General features: G+C 32.8%; 1 protein-coding gene across 5 annotated transcripts in view; it reads right to left on the bottom strand.

Moving 5' to 3' along the window:
• Positions 1–11,625: 11,625 nt before the first annotated feature.
• The window catches only part of LOC131029661 (plant cysteine oxidase 4), a 125,167-nt gene continuing 121,731 nt past the window's right edge, over positions 11,626–15,061 (bottom strand). For all 5 annotated transcript variants that reach the window (XM_057960247.2, XM_057960248.2, XM_059209471.1 and 2 more), the window contains 2 exons: positions 12,312–12,515; positions 11,626–12,198 (listed from right to left, as the gene is read on the bottom strand). In XM_057960247.2, the coding sequence (XP_057816230.1) occupies positions 12,077–12,198; positions 12,312–12,515 (326 nt within the window). In that variant the 3' untranslated portion in view covers positions 11,626–12,076. The remainder of the gene's footprint in view (positions 12,199–12,311; positions 12,516–15,061) is intronic.

The raw sequence follows: 15,061 nt of genomic DNA, 5'->3' as shown, positions 1-15,061 counted from the left end.
AGATAATCTTCCAGACTTTCATCTTCTTTCTGTGTCATGCGGAATAAATCATCACCATGTCAATCAATTCCTCTACAATGATCTTTATACTTTTCCAAGAATTTTTCCTTCATTTCATCCCAGGTAGTTACTTCATCTACCTAACCTCATAAACCACCTAAGAGAAGCTTCTTTTAGAGTAGCAAGGAATAGCTTGAGTTTATGGGCATCAGTAGTACAATCATAGCTTCTGCAAAGAATATCAAATTGAAACTAAAAAGTGTATGGATCTTTTGTTACCAAGCCATGGAACATTGGAAGAGAGGAGGCCGGTATATTCTTCAAATTTGCATTATCATGCAAGTCAGGAATAGGGATTTTAAAGGTGGGATTAGGAGGTGGTGGACCTCCTCCACCAAGAGCTACCATTTGTGGTGGATAAGGAACCAGAGGTAAAATATTATGTTCAAGGGTTTCGTTTAAGAAATTAAGGTCTCCTTCTAATAAATAAAAAACACCTTGGTTTCTAGCTTCCACAAAAGCTTCAACAAAAGGATTTATATATGGGGCTTGATTTAGGCTTATTTCAAGAGTAGACTGTGAGGGAAGAAATCTTCCTAATGCATATTTTATGAATGAATTCTAACAACTAATCTTAAACCTAAAACAAATCGAAAGACTTAAAATTTATGGCTACAATAGGTTCTTAGTTTGGCACCATCCCCAACAACAGCGTCAAAAATGTTGGTCCTCACAATTGGAATAGAAATTGGGTTATGAAACCTCAACTCAGGGATTGGACATCCTTACTGAGCAGCTACCTCTCCTATGGAAAAGGTTCATTTACTTTATCGACCAAGGTCGTGAACTTGAAATGGTTCGGCACTGTATGTGCACTAAGCTCAAGTTGAAGCCATTTTATCCTACTCCAGGAAAAGGAAATTTTTTGAAATAAATATGCAAAAACATAATGAATTAACACTTTATCAAAACTCGCAATTGAAATAAACTTAAGTTACTATTATTAATGACAATGTTCTGGTCAGCGGACAGGGACTACTCTGCCTGCTTTGGCTGCAGGAACATACACAGGAACTATTTCTAGTGGCTGCAAGAATAGTCGAATATGAAAACAACAACTATAAAAAAATGGAAATTAACTAACAAATGAATAGGAACTACTCACCAAGTGGGCCCCCTTGAGTGAGTATATCCAAAACTCAGATAACAATTGATAAGCTCAAAATACCATCATCTTATTTATTTCAAATTGATTTCAGCATACATAAGTCTAAAAGCCCGAATGCTACTAACTCTATGGTCACTCTTTGTCTATCCCCGTGAGGAGATAGAGACCTTTATTTATAATAAAAACTTATAACAAACTTCCAAGCGATCAGCCCACGTCCCAAAGAAATAGATGAGCGGGATTTATTACATCAAAAGAATAAGTGAGCGCATAAATGTAAAACAAACACCTACCCTAATGCTGAGAAAATATAGCGCAACCTTCTTTCCTAGATTTACGTTTCATTAGGAACAATCATGAATGCTCTACTAATTGCTTTGCTAAACAAGTAATCAATTGGTTATGAGCTCCTTCAACGTTGCTCCACTTTGACTGGGTCTGAATCCATCGACATGATGATGTGTCTCTTTAACCGCAAGCTAAGTCATCCTCTCATCTTGGCTGACCCTACATCATGAGGTTAATTTGCACAAAAGCATGTGTATCCATTTATGCTAACATAACATAAATTAAACCATATTTTAAGATTAATTTAGATAATTTGCATAGTTTGACTGTATAAAGATCATCATATAACAACCTTAGGTCTAGGATAAATGGGATCTAATAATACTAAAAGACATCAACTAAGGGAGTTCTATGACCTAAACATTGTCCAAACATATGACCAAAGAAAGAGTTTTATGCCAAAATCTGACAAAATGGAGCCATAATTTTGTCTCATCACAAAGGTCAATGAGGAGATCATCTTGGATTTCTTGATCAATGGTAAGATCTTAATCAAAGATAAGCTCATCTTGGATGTCATGATAAGAAATAGAATCTTGATCAAAATTGGGATTAACTTCAATGTAATGATCATCTATAAGGGACCCTTGAGTGGCATCAAACATAGAATCATGTTCAAGTATTCAATTATCATGGATTTCACAAACATGATCTTCATCAAGGCTCGAATTAGCTTGGATATCGTGATCATCTATGGGGTTTTTTATCAATAACATGATCTTGATTTGTAAAGTAGCTTCTTACATCATGCTTTGGAGTTTACTTTTGGATAAAGATATGGGATTTTTTGGACATAATTAGGACTTTAGCCTTGTAACACTATATTTTGGATATTAATCTCTTGAGTGATCTTGATAGATGATAGAGGACAAGATGGTGATGGATGTTTTGATGGTGTAGGATTAGCAATGTGATGGCATTTCCTAACTTTGTTTGCATATTTGAGTTTAAGATCCTTTACTATTAGTCCTTGGAGAAAATGCTTAAATATTTCTTCATTGAATGGGTTTTTGGATTAGGATTGAGTGAATTGCATGGGATAGAGGATGAAGGATTGCAATAGGAGGTAGAAACTACAAAATTCATTGCATTAATGATAGAGATGAGAATTTGGGGTATGGAGGTGAGACAGAGGTTTGGGATATGGTTTGGTGTTCAAGAAATATTCAGATCGCGGATTGGTTTATCTTATCAAAGTTAGGATGAGGATGACTAGTGGATATTTGTTGGGGATTGATGGTATATATTATGCTACTTGGTTATTTAATTTAAGGGTAGATGGATGAATAACTAGAGCTTATTGGTTGTTGTAAATGTGGTTGTTGTTGTTGGAAAAGTCTTGTTGGTAAGTATTCTGAAATGTTGGGAATTTTTGGATTAAGGGTAGATAGATGGTTGACTAGGTATTGTGAGTTGTTGGTATTAGTGGAACATAGATGGATGATACTTTCTGAAGGCAATATACTCTAAGGTTTGATCATCATAGGGGTCATACTCTAGTTGATGCACATGACTCTCATTATCATCAAAGGGTCATATTATAGTTTATCAACAAGGCTAACATCATCTTCATCATCAAAGAAGGGGTTTTCAATTGGACTAAGGAGACTGTCAAGGTAAGATAGAACATGGTTGTGAATTTGGATTAGGGTGTATAAGGGGATAATTTGGATCGATGAGATGGTGGAGTTTTAGTTCACATGTAAAGGATGGTTGAGCTAGTGGATAATAGTTGGATTCTAAATCATAGTACAAGGTAAAGACAAACGATCAAAGAAGCTTTGGTTTTTTATTTTTAGTTTTTTTGAAATATTAAACTAAGAGAAAGACATAAGATTAAAAAATATAAGGTTCAAAAAGATGAGGTACCCATTTGGCTTCAAGTGGGGAGGTTATAATCCAACAATGGAAAATAAAAAGGACATAACAATAATTCTAAAATTAATTAAGTATAAGTGTAATGCCTATGGACCCACAAAAGCTACTTCTATCTCCACTTGATCAAAAACCATGTCATTCATCCCATAATACCATTTACCATATGATTGGATAGCAAGTGAATATAAGGTCATGTACCACCTTACACCCCTTACCTTGGAGGCCAAATAATTTCCCAAAGTGAGCTTTATCTCAACACATGGAGGTACATGCAAGAACCTTTCCTCCAATAGCAATGCAACATAGGGAATAGTGATTAAAGTGACTCAAGTAAGGTTATAAGGATGTTTAGGAGACTCCTCAAAATACCACAACGGTAATTGAGGCCCAATATGTGAATAACAGCTTGTCTACAAGTGTGGGACCTAAGTGAAAGAGAAGATCCCTTCACCTTGTGTACTAAATACCAAGGGCCCCAAGGATTTGCTAGACATGACATGACTAAGTTAAGGTATAACTTTAGTTCTATCTCTTTGATTCACCACATTGATATACATGGTTGAGGTTGTCTCTTGGGGTGATGAAATCCCCAACATACCTCCTAAAAATAAAAAGAAGTGTTTTTATTCTCAAGATCATGCAAGTGTATGAGAAAAGAGCGTACACACACACCTCTTCGAGATTAAAAGATAGTTGTTCTTTGATTAACCAAATCAAAATGTGATGTTCAATTTAATCCTTATATAAATTATTTCAAAAAAACATAAACAATCAAAGAAAATAGAAATAAAAATGGTCTATAATATCATCTTCTTACACTCGTATTACAAAACCATTACATTAGAAGTTTGATATTTTTTCTCTTTGGCTTGTGAAAAGGATTCTTTGTGTGTTTTACTTTTTGATGACGAGAAGATGATGCACTAGATGACCAATTACAAACATGCAAAAGTTGATGTGGAAATTTTAAAAAAACTAATTGGACCATTATGGACCTTACAAAATTATCGAAAAAGAATGTTGTATGTGCAAGTTAGACCTAATTATACCTAATTTCTAGTTGTTGATTTGACGAAATAACTTAATCCACATCTTAGAGCCAACTTTCCAATACCTACAAAAAAATGAAAATCCAATTAGTGCACTAAAAGTTATAAGCATTTTTGTAAAGGCAAGTTCGTATTTTTAAAATTTGCAGAGTCAAATGTCAAGGAGTTTGGCCAAGTGATTAAACCCCTTTTTAAAAACTTTTTAACTAGCAACTGCAATATCAATAATTATTAATAGAATTTAATATGTACAATTATCAAAACAGTCTAGAAAGTACAAATTCATACAAATGGATGGATTAACAAAGAAAGTGCTTCAAATGTATATCTTTTTTAAGTTTAAAATGTTATCCTACACCAAACTATAGACTATTATATATGAAAGTTAATTTCTCAATCCTTTCGAATACAATTGTGTCATCTATATTGTCATAGGAGGCTCCTATAAAAAAAATATTTTTACAACCTCTTGAAAGACCTACAGCCCACAAGACAAGAAACAAACAAAAAGCTAAATGTTAGCATATCACGGCATGTTCACCAAAATGTGTGCAAAAAAATGCAATAAACTAGAAAATAAAAGTACTGAAACATAAAATAAAAATCAAGAGGAATCCTAGTCTAAATAAACCAATGCAAACCTCGAAAATAAATGATATGTTACTTCATTATAGGAATGCGGATGCTAAATCTCTACAAGATAACATTGTGTTTTGATAAGTGACTAATTCTAGACTTTGACACAATGGACTTGCATGAAAGTGAATAAATAATTATGTGATAATCTTATTTTTAAATTTTTGAGGAAAAATCAAATGTAAGATGAGGATGATGACCTAAGTTAACCGAAGAAACATTTATTTGATTAGTGGATAAATGTGCACCTCAAGTTTCCATTTGTAGACCAAGTTAACTAATGAAAGAAGGAGAAATTTCTAAAATGAGGAAGAGTTAATTGATGGATAAAAATTGAGTTCCCTAATGAAGACTTAAGAGACAAATATAGAAGTTATGAGTGTATAATTAGTTCACATTCAATTGAATAATAAAATGTCATTTAATTATATGGGAAAGTGGAAAATATTAAAATATGTGATAATATGTAGTAAATGGATGTAACTAATGATTAATAAATGTAGTTCTGGGTGAATGACATGATGATAGATGAATTATTTATCATTTAATTATATGGGAAAGTGGAAAATATTAAATGATGTGATAATATGTGGTAAATGGATGTAACTAATGATTAATAAATTTAATGCTAGGTGAAGGACATGATGATAGATGAATTATTTTAGGTGTCTGCAATAGCAACAATTGACATCTTCCAAGGTTCAACAAGGAAGAAAACAAAAATATACAGTTATCTTCTTCATTGAGTTGAACATCTACTAAAGCTAGTCAACACAAAATGAAATTAAAAAACGTTCAAATGTTCTACAACATAATCACCTTGATATTTTAAGAATATAAAGGTCTTTTAGGATTATTATTAGTAAAAATTTTGGTTTGATAATTATCACCTATTGTCTTCCTTAGTGTAAATGTACTAGTCTACTTTGAGAGGTTCAAAAGGAAAAAAAATTGCAAGCCATTCAAATGGTTTCTGGTGCCTTCTTATCTAATATTTTCCAATCTTCATTAGGTATCCATTTATTTTGACTTACTTTTTAAGAAAAAATTTCATTGATCCCTTTCTTTCAAGATATCCTCCACTCATCTCATACCTAGAACCATTAAACTTATCAAGTTTTGTTTAAGATGTGCTAGTCACGACTTCTACCACAATGAAACTACAAAAAGAACTACTCCCATTGAAACAAATACCTCACTTAAATAATAGAAATGGATCCATCTCAAATCAAAATTGTTAGCTCTAATACCAAATCTTAAGAAAATTGGTGAACAATAATAGTGGAAGTAAAAACTATAAGCGTACAAATCTGATTAACCTGATTAGAGGTTCATGTTATTAACCATTAAATATAAAATAGAGTATGGATAAATATTAATAATAATAGGAAATCAAAAAATACATATGAAATTGGATATATTTGGAAAAACTCTTTCACCAAAAAATTTCACCACCAAATAGATTTTGAGCAATACATAAATACAAATCACATGATTTTCTTTAGTCTAATAATCATGGAAATGTGATACTATTGCATAATACCCATAGCTCCTCCATACCAATATCTCAATATATTGACTCAAGGAATACAGTAAAAATACCATAGGCCCAAACATGGTATCTAAATACCATAGTAAAGATAACCACAATCCACTACATGAGACTAGTCTTCAAAATAGAAAGTTAATCCTCCTGCACATTGACACATTAAAGATTCCATAGTATGTTGTCATTAATCCTACTTTCCCATTTTTAAGTGTTCCCCGAGTGCAATAATTGCATTTTCATTACCTATTTTGAGAAAGATTGTCCATAACTCTATATTTGACATCCTTTTGTAGCCTTCCTTATCGAATTCCATTAGAACAATATGTCACATAATTTGGAGAGTAACAATAATAAAATAATATCCCTCATCTCCGCATACATATCTATGTTACCCATTCCAAGAAAGTTGGAGACTCTACATTATACATTGGAATTGCACTTTAAATATTGCATTGGCCTAACAAGCTATTAGTTTATTATGGTCCTATTTGATGCTAACAAATTCTTAGATTCCCATCTTTACAAACCGGATCATGTCAAACATTGTGACAAACTCATTAATAAATTGTTTATAGGTTTGTATTGACCCCTTCCAAGGTCTTAGGAAAAATGCATGCAACTATTGCATTCATGGAAGTAGTTCTTAATAGTGGTTACATATTCCTTAATATGAGAATTAGCATATCCTTCTCTCTTAAAATTTGGTAAGCCGTTACATATTCCTTAATATGAGAATTAGCATATCCTTCTCCCTTAAAATTTGGTAAGCCAAGGAGAGTTGTTGGCATTGAAGCAAATGTTGTCCAGGATGGGGTTAGGTCCATTTATAGAAAATATTTTCTCGTAGAAAATAACATTTTGTATTATGTGATCTAGTGGATCATTCAAATGTTCAAGGTATTCTTTAAATAAGGGTCATCCACAAGGGGAGATGGTCCTCTAAAGATGGGTTTTGTTGTGCGAATTTGGTAGTTTGACTATGGTTAAAGGTTTGAATGGGGTTGTTGAGATTTGAAAGGGTTCACATAGCCTTGGCACAACAAATTAACTAAGATGAAATGAAAATGGGATTGTATAGTTTTGGGCTTGGTTGGGGTGAATCCCACTAGGTTGGAATGTGTTATTTACATTATGCGATGGAGACATGGGAATCATAAATCCCCATTTCTTATATTTTGAGGATAGACATTTAAATAGGGGTTTGTTGAGAACTGCCTTGGTTTGGATCATTTTAGGTAGCAAAAAAAGGATTTGCATGAATTTGTCACTTTTGAGACCACGGTCTCATATTTGTTTATATTAGATCTTGTAGTGGTTGCTCAACACCCCTAGCTTCAATTTCCATAATATGTTGCATTAGGGTGGCAATAAGATTATTTAAGTAGTTTCATTGGTTTAGTTAACATTTTAAATTTCTCCACAATGGAGTGAGTTTTTTTATAATGTCATGGTTGACGTGGTGGGGGTTGAGTTGTCCCATTTGTTGCTAACTCAAGTGAGTCTTTTGTTTGCATGTGTTGTGAAATGGTTTTGATCATTTGATAGTATATTTCAAGGGCCTTTGAGGCCATTCAAGTCTATGCCAAGACCTTTTCAAGGTGACACACTTCATTATCAATATGGAAAGTTGTCTCTATAGGTTGTGAAGATGGGATCTTACCTATAAATATCATATCACATGTAAACCGTGAAGATGGAGTACTGTGTCTTACCATGTCTTGATATCTCTATGGGTTTACTTTATTTGAACACATGTTTGCTTTGGTTTTGTAGATTGTTGTTTTACTAGAACCCTATGCTTGGAGCTTTTAGGTTAAATGTGAAAAGGCATGAGAGTCACGTTTGCCTATTTTTTTGTTTTTTTGAGTCAACCACAAATAAAATCAATGATTACAAATTATGCTAGAATGTGTGTGATAAACAATAATAAACAAAATGAATTGAAACTAATCTATGTTTTTTTTTCACTTTTTGATATGCAAGTAGTTGACAATTAATCTTGTAACAAATATTAAACTAATTATGAATGCAACAAATATATTGTTCTTTTTATGATTTTACATGATTGCATGCAACTAAGCTTATAAAAATTAATATTTTCCTCTCCTTGTTTATAGTACAATTTTGAGGAGTTATGTCAATCACAAATGAATCAATGAACACTTTCTTCACATTTCTTTTGCTCATAAAGATTTTCACAAAATAAAAGAAATGTAAAACTTGCTGGTTTTTACATTTGGTTAGAAAATGAATCTTTGTTTTATCTTGTGTTCTTATTATTTGGTCTTTATTCACTCTATGATTGTTCGAACGTAGATATTCGGTTTTGGTTAACTCCAAGAGGGATGTATCTTGAGAAAAAAAAAAATTACAAAGAAAATAAACTTAATTAAATAAAATAATTAATTACTAAGATCCAAGGAAGTACATTGGAATGTTGTAAACCTAAAGAAGGTTGTGAAGCTAATTAACTACTTCTAGTTATTTTACTCCAATCTATGAAAATAATTTTTATAGATAATCATGAACAAAAATGAAGGAATCCTACACTTGTTAAATGCATAATTGAAGATGTTGAGTATGTTTATTGTGGCCTATGTCATCAAGGGCCCAATTGGTAACTATTTTCTCTATAGTCTAATTCAGAGCTTAGAAGCTGGAAAATAGCAAATTGAGAAGATTGGAGGTTGTAAAGAGCTTGTAATGTAAAAGACTTATGAAAAGCATTGGACTTTTGATGTAGCAATCTAAAATATGCACTCAAACCCATTGGTGTATGTTTGTTTAGAGAGGCAAGAGCTAAGATTCTCCAAAAGAAGCAATCAAAACACCAATATAAAGTCTTTTGAAGGATTATTTATAAGACTATATCTGTAATTAGGGATACAAATTGAAAGTTTCCTATCTTGGATACAAATTTAAGAGTGAATTGGACTCGAGTTTGAGTGTCAAAATTGATGCAAAAATTATGCTTGTAAAGAAATCAAACAAGTATGATTTAAACATAGAGTTGCCTATTTAACTAGTAGATATCATCAGGATGATTTGACTCAAAAAAATGGAATGCAAGATTTTATAAAGCAACAAAGCTAGAAAGCATAGTAAATTGCTAGCAAACATGGAATAGAAGAGAAAGGTCCTATGAGCTGACTTGGCACTTTCATCAAAGTTGGATAATTCCATTTGATAACTATTATGTGCAAGTTGAGGATTTGATAAGTGATGGAAGCAATGGACTAATTCAAGAAAATAATAAGAGTCTGCGAGAAATAGAATGTGAAAATGTGCGTGCAAAGGAATAGTGATTCTAGGAGGCCATTAGAAAGGAATTTGGGAAGAAGCGGATAAACTTTCTAGGAGGCCATTAGAAAGGAATTTGGGAAGAAGCGGATAAACTTTAAAAGAGACAACGGATGATGACAAGGATAATTGAAAGAATGCAACTAAGAATCTTTTCACAAAATATCTTCAATAGGGGGCTTCAAACACCCGAGCATGAGAGAACAGAGGAAACTTTGTAGCAATAGAGACCTACAAATGTGGAACCCTTTATACTGAAAATCCATATGGCTTTATTTCGTCATCAGGTCTAAACAAATATTAAATAATGCATTAGAGCAAAACTACGTTTAGGGTTTTGTCCACATGTTAAGTCAAATGTTAAAAAAATCCACACCATTGTCAAATTGTTAAGACACTTGGATTAGGGGCCAAAATAGGTTATAAACTAGTCCAACATTAAGAGGAAGCCTAAAAAACTAGCAAATGGATCCTATGAAAAGCCTATGAGAATGAATACTAATTCAATGCAGAAATGTAAGATAACAATTACCAAGCAGATAATTTTATTTTAATCTTACAATATAAAGACAACTACATCTGCAAACCAATATAGGCTTGGGCTTCTTGGGCTTTCTTAGTTTTTATTACTTAAGACTTATGGAATCGATGAAAACTAAAATCTGCAATTACAAGCTGAACTTACTACAGCTTTCTTTAGAAGGATTATGTCATTTATCACCTTAAGATGATTGTCCTTAATCTATGCCATTGACATAATCAAGACTTTAGAGCATGGTAAAATCATTATCGTCTATGCTAAGCAATCAGATCCACTCAGTTTATTTGGGTACTTAAGGCTAATCTGATTCAGCATCTTTTTAATTTCTTTTGTTAAAAAGAAATGAGCAGAAGTTGAAACATATGAATTATACTTTAATTTGATTATGAGAATCAATCTTGAATTGAAAAGAATATATATCATAACTTCTATCTCAGGTCTACGCTCAATTAACAAGCTTAGCCATGTCGTTATTGTTTGGGTTCATCTAAACCATGTCTAGAATCTAACCATGTCTTGACCTTGTCAATCAAACCCATTCCAGGGGTTTAAATCCTAGCTAAGCTTCTTAAGCTCGCAACTGGGTCAAATCTCTAAGGTCCCTTACATAGTTAGGACAACAATAACTTAGTCGATATTCATCCTAATTCAATTGTCAGAAGTCAAAATCAACATTCAACCAGAACCTTACTGAAGATATGTTGACATATTAAATTAGACTTATATTTCAAGAAAAGCCCCATTTTTGAGGTAGAATATTGATTATCAGTACTGCCATATTAATATTTATAGATGCCTCCACAATTTTGATTCGAAAGCTGATCACTAATTAAAAGCGTAAGCAACCTGATGTAGAATATTTTACAATTCTGATTTTCGATATCAGATGTTCTTTCACATTATTCTGCTTTAACTACTTATATATCAAATTCTGTACATTATCAATTTCATCAACTGCATTTTAATTGGCTTGTAACCAAAATTGCCAACCCCATGTCAACAAAAAAAATGCGCAGTACAACTTTCTATCAGAACTTGGTTGGGTTCATTTAATATTTTCTCATTTTCTAAATTATCTAAAGATCCCTCCTTGTAAAGGAACAGAAAAGTCCAGGCACATCATAGAAAAAATAATGGACATGTGTGACAAGAGAAAGAACTTGAATCTAGTAATAGTTAATAACTTAATAGAAAGACTTGCTACAAATACAGCCACAAATATTTTCCTATCTCTACCGCACAAAAGATCTACATGGATTTTTCAGTTTTGTGCTTAAACTGAAACAAAGATATACAATCAAATGGACATGTTTAGAAAGACCCGCATCCACTTAAATAGCATATTAATTAATGCTCTTCAAAGTACAAGGAAATAACATAACAAATATATATTTACAGCTTAATATATTTTCTTGCCTATTCAGCACTAGGCACAGATACGAAAGTTCACAATGCACGAATGCCTCCCACACACTGTGTGCTATACTATGTTCCTGCCTTCAGTTCCTGCAAGAATCAAATGAATGTAGCTTGCAACTAAGGGATTTCTGTGCTTGGGAATCTAACAAATCGAATGGTAGACAGATAGTGAATGATCTCCAAGAAAATCAAAGCACGACTTTTTGACCCTTATACAGTCCTCTCTGCACTACAAAATCTTCTGGAGGTTGATACTCTTCTAACCAGGCCAGTTGATGACCAGGAATATTAATGCCTTCAACTTGCAGACCTTCATGATTAAACAAAAAAAATGGTGTAAGTTAAATGATGAACTACTTGCATAACACCAGAAACTCAAGAAAAAATACAATAAGCTGTCTAACTCAGCTAAAACCTCTTTACCAGAAGGAACTTTTCTGAAAGATTTCCGATAATATGTACAATGCCTGCCCTCCTCTGTGGAATATGGAGGTGCAAGTACATCAAGAAGGGCACATGGTGACAATGCCCTGAAAGAATGTATATTTCCACCATAGGTTGGATAGAGAATAGTAGTGTCACAAGGTGCAGACATTTCACAATCCTTAACCAGCTTCGCTAATTTTGCTGTAAGCTCAACCACAATAAGTATCAATGAAACATGATGCATAAGGTTCTATAATGACAATTTTTTTCGGATTTTCTAATTAATCACGTGCACACTAATATCATTCCATAAATGAAAATAATGCACTTTTTTGTATTATAGCAGTTTATCTTTAAAATCAATCATACAATGGAAACCATTAATCCTCAATTATTTGATGATCTATCAAGGTTACCCTGTAGGTTTAGATTAGACAGTCCACTATCTAATAACAAGTGTATTTACGTGGAAGCATATTTACTACAATATAACATTTATGATGATGAAATCTGCCACTCTCTTACCTGTCAAATTCCACTTCAAAAGACAATTTTGGCAGTAGAACCACTTCTTGCTGCCAAAAGATAGCATTTAGCAATGCAAATAAAGCAAGTCACTAAAAGTGAAGCTTGAGATCATAGACCAAATCAAAAAATATGTTTTTACTGCAGAAAAAATATTCAACATGCAAAGAAATGTTTTCTTCTGGTAACTGGGAAAGGACATTCTTTTTGGATATGTCAGGTTGGGAATGGAGATCTGAGAAGGGAGAATGTCACCCTTGTGGAGTTTCTCCACTGTTCCACATAAGGCAACATGAGAACTGCAATCAGACAATCTGTTGCACCTGTTTGAATTAAAAATTAAACTTAGCAGACTGGATGGTTTTCTTTTAATAATGATTATATGTTTTTTTTTTAAATATAACTGCAGTTACTTTAAGAGCTAGAGCTGCTATGTTACAATTTACACATGTTCATAAGTGAAATGACAAATAATTGCTCATTAGAAAATAACTCATTTATGACGTACAGTAGTATTAGCTTTTTATCTTATCCTATTGTTACAGTGAAATAAAATTCACTAAAGTGATTTCAAGGGTGATGATCGCGAGCCCTGCTGAGAACTAGGGTTTGTGAATGCCAAGTTCATGATACAAATTTGAAATTACAAGACATTTGAGCATAAATGTCATTTTTCAGGCTAATTGTAAGGCCAAATGCTGAGGGATAATGCCAAGAGCCTTAAGAGATGCCTGGCTCCAAAAATCAGGAGGTAATGCCATATTTATGCTGTATTGCTATCAATTCCTTAGAATGATGCAACTCTGCTGTCCATTTTTCATTCATCTACTTTGACGCTTTTAACTAAAGGCAATAACCCCATAACCTAACAGACCAACATTGCAATTCAAACCATGCTGCTCAAGTTTTGGTCACAAGTATCTTCAGAGGAAGGAAGTATAAGATGAAAGGCATCTTTGTTGTCCAAAAAGTGCTGGGAAGTTACATAACTTCCTAAAATTCCTTGTGAAAAAAGCAACTGCGAATATCATTGATGTGCACAACATTGTGCACACAACTTTTTAGTTTAGCACTTTGTTAAATTCAGTGGTAGTGGTGAAATACGGAGTTTATGGATGACCAATGGAGCATCAACTCCAAAAATTAACCTTTGATATGGTGCTGACATATTGTTCAAACTTCAAATGAGTTACAATATACATCATGACAATTGCTAGGGAGAAACGATGTGATAAAATGTACAAGTACATTGAAATTTTGATGAATTTATCATAAATAAATCAAGATTTATTGCAATTACTTGGTGCTTGGGCTAGAGGCCAATTTCATTAAAATTGTGTTTTTTTCATTCAAATCATTCAAACTGAGATTTTTTGGCAAGAAAATGTATTTTTGAATTTTTTCCTGATTTTGCAGCAATTTTTTCCTCATTTTTTTTTCTAACTCTAACCCAATTTTTTCCTAATTAATTGGAAAAATATTTATCTTTTGGTCTGTTGATTTATTCCTGAGAAATTTTTTAGCTACTATGCTTAGAACAAGAAGTAGGTGAAGAATGACAACTCCACCCTAACATTAAAACCCACTATTCTTTCAAGTATTGTTTTTGACAGGATCATGTAAGTTGTATATTGCAAGCAACAAGGAGAGAGCACCTAAGAAACTGGCGCCTCCACCATTCATAGCAGATGAAGCTTATATATTATATTCACCGAACCAAATGAACAAGGATTTCATGAATAAGCATTTGGATAGGAGATTGATGGAGGTTCATACCCAATTTTTGAAGAATCCTAGAGAGTCTACTAGATATAACATAATGTTAGATTTATACACAAGCATTTGTTACTTGTGTGAATGATGTCATAAAACCACATTAGTTATTTCTACAAAGTAAATTAAAATTTAGTTGCAAAGTTGCAAACCACATATAACCTCCCAATTCAATAATAAATACAAACATAACTCATTTAAGTGGGTGCAATTCAATTCTCACAAATTGGGTGCATTCATTCCTCCAAAATTTGGCATTAGAGTGAGGAAGCCTTAGGAAGAGTGTGCTAAACCAATCCAACAAGGGAGGAAGGAATAACTATTGTCAAAAGGAGAATCACTCTATCAAATCGAAGGATATTTTTGTTTTAAGCAAGGGTCAACCTATTGTCAAATATTGTCAAAGAACCAATTGTATGAATGTTAAGGGACAAAAAGAAACGAAATAT

This window comes from Cryptomeria japonica, chromosome 7, assembly GCF_030272615.1.
Source record: "Cryptomeria japonica chromosome 7, Sugi_1.0, whole genome shotgun sequence".
In the NCBI taxonomy this organism is placed as follows: Eukaryota; Viridiplantae; Streptophyta; class Pinopsida; order Cupressales; family Cupressaceae; genus Cryptomeria; species Cryptomeria japonica.
This window is presented reverse-complemented; position numbering and strand designations above follow the sequence as displayed.